General features: G+C 34.3%; 1 protein-coding gene across 3 annotated transcripts in view; it reads right to left on the bottom strand.

The window, feature by feature from the left end:
• Positions 1 to 3,658: 3,658 nt before the first annotated feature.
• LOC131751051 (MOB-like protein phocein) overlaps positions 3,659 to 6,252 on the bottom strand; it is a 38,472-nt gene continuing 35,878 nt past the window's right edge. For all 3 annotated transcript variants that reach the window (XM_059054301.2, XM_067026501.1, XM_059054299.2), the window contains 2 exons: positions 5,848 to 5,959; positions 3,659 to 5,717 (listed from right to left, as the gene is read on the bottom strand). In XM_059054301.2, coding sequence (XP_058910284.1) covers positions 5,586 to 5,717; positions 5,848 to 5,959 — 244 coding nt within the window. In that variant the 3' untranslated portion in view covers positions 3,659 to 5,585. The remainder of the gene's footprint in view (positions 5,718 to 5,847; positions 5,960 to 6,252) is intronic.

The raw sequence follows: 6,252 nt of genomic DNA, 5'->3' as shown, positions 1-6,252 counted from the left end.
ACTAAAAGAGCATGCCAAAAAATTTAGCTATCAATGGATCAATACAAGGATGTAGTAAATGGTAAGCGACAGAAAATGATTTCAAGTTCAACTTTTTCAGTCAGAGACTTAAATCAAGCACGTGCGACTGCGAGGCATAAAGAAGTAGATAACATGCAGGAGATAAAAAGAACCACCATCAGAGTAAAAATTAAGTCCATAGCATGCAGAACATTTTGACATCAACAATATGAATTCAAGAGGACTGCTGTGGTAGGCTGAATAAAGGCCCCCTAAGACAAATATGCTACTTTATATGGCAAAAGGGACTTTGCAAATATGATTAATGATCTTTTTATTTATTTTTTAATATTTATTTGGCTGAACTAGGTCTTAGTTGCAGCATGTGGAATCTAACTAGTTGCCTGACCAGGGATAGAACCCAGGCCCCCTTAGGAGCGTGGAGCCTTAATCACTGGTCCACCAGGGAAGCCCCTGATAAATGATCTTGAGATGGGGAAATTAGCCTCGATTATCCAGGTGGGCATAATGAGGCAATCACAAGCATCCTTAGAGAGGTGGAGAGAGCTATCACTACAGAAGAAAAGGCAATGAGATGATGGAAGTAGAGACTGGATTGATGGGGCCACAAGCCAAATAATACCAGCTGCCAACAGCAACTAAAAGAGGCAAGGAACAAATCTCCCCTGGAGCCTCCAGAAAGAGACGGGAACTTAATTTTAGCCCAGTAAAAGTTATTTTGAGCTTCTGACCTCAAGAGCTTTAAGAGAATAAAGTTGTATTGCTTGAAGTCACTAAGTCTGTGGTAATTTACGAGAGCAGACACTGAAAACTAATATCATCACTAATATGGTTCTCAACAATCAGAATCCAAGATCTGCATTTTTTTGTAAAGTGTTTTTTCTTTTTTAAAAAAATATTTATTTATTTGGCTGTACCTGGTCTTAGTTGCAGCATGTGGTATTCTAGTTTCCTGACCAGAGATCGAACCCAGGCTCCCTGCGTTGGGAGCGCAGAGTCTTAACTGCTGGACCAGCAGGGAAGTCCCTGTAAAATGTTTAAAAATATAAAAGCACCAAATATTTTTAAGTGATTTAAATATTAATCCAAATCAAGGCAAGAACAATTTCTAAATATACACCAGGTTTTTTTTTTTTTTTTTTTTTTTTTGTCACGCCATGCAGCATGTGAGAGCTCAGTTCCCTGACCAGGGATCAAACCCATGCCTCCAGCAGTGGAAGCAGGATGCCCTAACCACTGTACCACCAGGGAAGTCCCTACACCAGGTTTTAAAACATGATGACATTTTTTAGGGGAGTTAAACAAGGATTTACCCTCAAAAAAGATTCTATTGAATTTCTGGAATTGGGTGAAGGGGCTATTTCATTGCTAATGCAATAATGACCATACCCAATGTTTCCTTTTCTCTAGGGTTGCCTTGTTCCTTGGACTCCCCTCAATCTATCTCTGAGGGAGGTAGGGGAAATAGGAGCACAAAATCCTATCATTCCTACTTCATTTAACCCCTTTTAGAACAAGGTATAAAGCATTTTTTTTGTTGTTGTTGTTTTTACAGACACTAACATTTTCTTCTAGACACTAATAAGGAAAACCAAAAATATTAAAATCAGCAAATGCTTGCAAAGATGTAGAAAATTCTTTTACATAAAGTATCATATTAAATGAGAATGTTTGACACTGTTACAAAAAAAGGCAGAGAAAATCCTATTATTTGTGACAAACTACAATTTTTAAGTGAAGATTTACAATTGTTATACAAGATACAGATGGCTTTCATGAGGTCCACTCAAAATAAAGTGGTAAATACACTATGGAATTATAAACTGCTTTTACCAAGGTTTATAGCAGAAATCCAGATCAGGATAAAATGCTGATTTCATTTAAAAATGAATAAATATTTTATTAATTTTTGAATAGTGATGCTGTAATTAATCATGGACTCAATATCTGACATAACATTTGACATATCAGGATGTCAGTTGTATTTCTCTTTTGGAAATTTGGGTTATTATGAAAACTCAGTATTCTCTGCTTAATTACAATAGGTTCTCACACTTGATATAAAGCGTTGTGTACTATAAAAAGAAATGTAAATAGAAAAAAATCAAATAAATGAAGTACTGTAATTAGATTCTTAGCCCAGAGAAAATATCCATGCATCCCAAAATGTTAAGAGTGAGGCTCCTAATTAAACCTTTTAGATGAGTAATCTAACCCTCTAGTGAATTCACTTGGTAGTTATCTGGTTTTATAGTGTACCCTACACTAATAAATGTATATTTTTTCAGAAAAAATATTTGGATGTTTTTTTGACAACCTCAAATAAATTGCTAAACATGTTGTACCAATACATCCATAGTGCTGCTTAGTGAACAATTAGCTGTATTCAAAAAATGAAAATCTTTCATGCCTAGCATGGAAGAACTATACCAAGAAACCTTTAGTACATTCAAGAAGTAGCTAAAAAATGAAGTATGCAAAATGTAGCATTTAACTGTGCAATAAAATTATAGGAGGCTTTAGGAAAAAATAGGGCGAAGTACCCAGGGAAAAATTAATTAGTTCTATTACAATGAATTTTACATCAGTCAATAAATGTGTTTGAGACCATAATACAGTTCTTGCTAACAATGCAATTAATCATAGATATTAAACTTTATGCTGATATTAAAAGTTAAAATTTGGGCTTCCCTGGTGGCACAGTGGCTGAGCATACGCCTGCCGATGCAAGGGACACGGGTTCGTGTCCCAGTGCGGGAAGATCCCACATGCCACGGAGCGGCTAGGCCCGTGAGCCATGGCTGCTGAGCCTGTACGTCCGGAGCCTGTGCTCCGCAATGGGAAAGGCCACAAAAGTGAGAGGCCGCATACAGAAAAAAAAAAAAAAAAAAAAGTCAAAATTTTAGGGAACTTGTTAAAAATTTAGGGAACTCCCTGACAGTCCAGTGTCTGGGACTCTGCGCTTCACTGACAAGGGCCCGGGTTCAGTCCCAGGTTGGGGAACTAGGATCCCACAGGCTGGCTGGAACAGCCAAAAAACACAAAATACATATATATATATATATATATAAAACTGAGAAACTTGTTTCTAGAAATACAAAGTTAACACCTCAAGTCAGAGAAAAGAAAATGTACACACACAAAAGAACTATAATACCCATGGGAACATAAATTATTAAAAATTAGCTACTTTCCCAGATATGATAGGGGAAAAAGAATGAGTCGACTATATGAGTCAAAATAATTTTATAAAAAGAAACTTTTAACTTTTGGATCTATACTGGGTAATCCAAACAAAAAGTGGAGCCTAACTTCCTTATTGCACAGAACTGTGAGTTTTCTATTCCCCCCTTCTTAGAACACTTCATAAATCAGTGGTTTGCCAGGCTCATCAGTTTTTCTAATACCACCTAAGTACATACATGTATATTTTCAAAATTCTGTAATCAGTATTAAGGAAAAACAGTAACTGTTTCATTTAGGTCTTACCTAATGAAGTAAGTCAACTTTACAGTGCAAGAGTATGAATGAGATATCAATATGAATACAAAAGCAAGACTACAAACTGATATTTTCTTTGGGGGATTTTTTTTTTTTTTATGATCAATTCCAAACACACAGTACAGGGAAGATGGAATGAGTAAGAAAAAAATCATATTTTATTTCCCTAGTAACACTGAGTTATATTATTCAAAAGATGTTTCAAAATATTTAGCCAGATCACCAATCCCAGCCACTGCCTTAGTTCAAATGTTCACTAATAGTCAAGCAACAGAAATCCATTTTGAGACTTTGTCTAGAGAGAACAGCTACATCACTATATATAATTTATTAACTTAGTAGTTTAGTCTCTCAATATTTAGCAAGTTTGTGTAAAAATTACTATTCCCACTGGTTCATAGTAACATTAATATAAATGCATCATTTCAAAGTCAATATTCCTTTCACTGAGAACATAAAACTTCTTAAAAGTTAGTTATGGGTTGGGGTAATGACTGGCTGCTGGGATAGCACTGTTCAAAGCCAAATATACTGGCAGGATTGGAAGGCATAAATAAATACACAAACTCCCAGGACACTACTGTTTTCTATATTTTTGCTGTACATACTTGTCTCATAATATGGTATAAATTATTTCCTCCAATTTGAAAAAAAAAATCAAGATGACTACATTTTAATCTTCATTTGAAAATAACCTATTCAAATGAAAAAGAAGTTCGTTTGTTAATTCTGTTCAAAAGATGGATTTAAATATTTTCTTCACTACATGTACAATTTTTTTTTTACCCTTAGTGCCTTGTTACAACCAGTTTAGCAATTAAGACCTCCAGTGCTTTTGTAAAAAATTGCATTCAGTAGGTAAGACTGTAAAATCTACAGTTGAATCCTTCTTAAGATGCTGAATTACAAAGTCCAAAAAATGTATAAGCATTCAGCAATACCTTTGGAACCTGTGAATTATTGCAAAAATATCTTACATGTGCATATAATTCAAACATAAACTTTGTGGGGAAGGGGTGTAAAATAAATACTACAATATTTTTCAACTCTATTTAAGTGCTGCCTAGATGGTTAGAAGAAAAGATTAATATTACTAATAGTAAGAGTCAAACTATTTTAAAGACTGTTCTCCGAGTAGTTAGAACAATTTCACAAAGCAAAGATAAGCACGAGCCTATGCCAGTACATTTTTTCCTGTAGTGTAGTTGCTAATATGAGGTATAATCTGTAGGCAATTAATACAAATATAAATAGGTATAAGCCACCACTAAATCACAGTCTGGTGAAAAGCTTCTCAGCTAATGTACTTTGGGGAGAGAGTTAAGGGAAATGAAGAGAAGGGAAGGACAGGGCACGTTTCCAGTGGGAACATCAATTACACGCTTTTATCGTTATCATCTTGTATGTAACAGTCCACTGAACAGAAAGATAAATCCTTTCCAAGTATGCTGGTCTAGAATATACTTTATGTAGCATAGTAAGATTATTTAAGTATTACTAATGCTTCATTTGCATTTATATTTGGACATATACATAATCATATATATATATCAAAAAGTATAAACAGAATTTAAAAACACTTTTATCTCACTTTGGAAAACTTAACAGTTAAGACTGAACTATGTGCTACAGAATTTTCTAGAATATCAAAACTCAGGTATAAAACCAAAGGAAAACATTACTATCTCTTTAGTAAATGGCTTGTGTGAAACCTCAAGCTCACTCATCTTTTTCATAGATGTGTTTATTTGATGAGGATTGTGATCCAATGATTGTTTAGCAGCAATTTTACCAAACTGTAAATTCTTTTATTAACGGGCATTATAAACAGATAATACTAATCTTATTTAAAAACCATGAGTGCCACACCAGTGAATATATAGCTCATGAATAACTTAAAAAGTATTTCCCATTTTAAAAGGCAACACTCAGCATACAAAAACCTATACTAAACAAAGAAGCTATAATATGGATATGTGATTGATGTGTCTAAAATGATATATATACAGTACATAATTAATGTTAATTATGTGATCAGTACATTTTTTTCTATATGATTCCCTTCATGCTTCACTTTCCCCAGAAACTGAATTCTGAACTTCTTCTTCTAAAATTGGTACAATCAGGTTATCCTTGGACATCAAATTATATTTCATCACAAATTTAGTAAACCGATGACACAAAAACGTTTCATTCTGTAGAGAGGGAAAAAAAATATGTCATTTCAACTTACTACTCAAAACCAAATAAATGAGACATAATATCGACATTTATTATTGTCATTCTGATAAGAACGTATCAGGACAATTAGTGAAATATACTTACTTCATATTCATCAAATATCTGCCGGTGATGAAAATAAGCATGTGAAAATATTCTGTAAATCCTACGGCATACTGATCCTAGTTTTGCTACAGATGATTCCTTTATGCTAACCCTAGAAATAGAAAAGAAATCACAGATTTATAGAGCTGGACAGATCTTAGGAACACTATAGTCCAATCTTCTCAATTCACAAGTGCAGAAACTGGCACCAGAGAAAGTAAGTGACCAGTCCAGGTCACAGCACTAGTAAGTGGCAAGGGCAGGGCTAGAACCCCTGTTCTTCACTCCTGGGGCAGTGCTCTTTCTAACCACACTGCCCGAGAAATTCAGTATTATAGTTCTGAAACTTTGTTAAAGTTTAATGCAATTAAAACAAATCCTGACAAAACAAAACTTACTAAAATA

Source organism: Kogia breviceps, chromosome 2 (genome assembly GCF_026419965.1).
Source record: "Kogia breviceps isolate mKogBre1 chromosome 2, mKogBre1 haplotype 1, whole genome shotgun sequence".
NCBI classification, from domain to species: Eukaryota; Metazoa; Chordata; class Mammalia; order Artiodactyla; family Physeteridae; genus Kogia; species Kogia breviceps.
The sequence above is the reverse complement of the archived record's forward strand: the minus strand, read 5'-3'. Positions and strand labels throughout refer to the sequence as shown.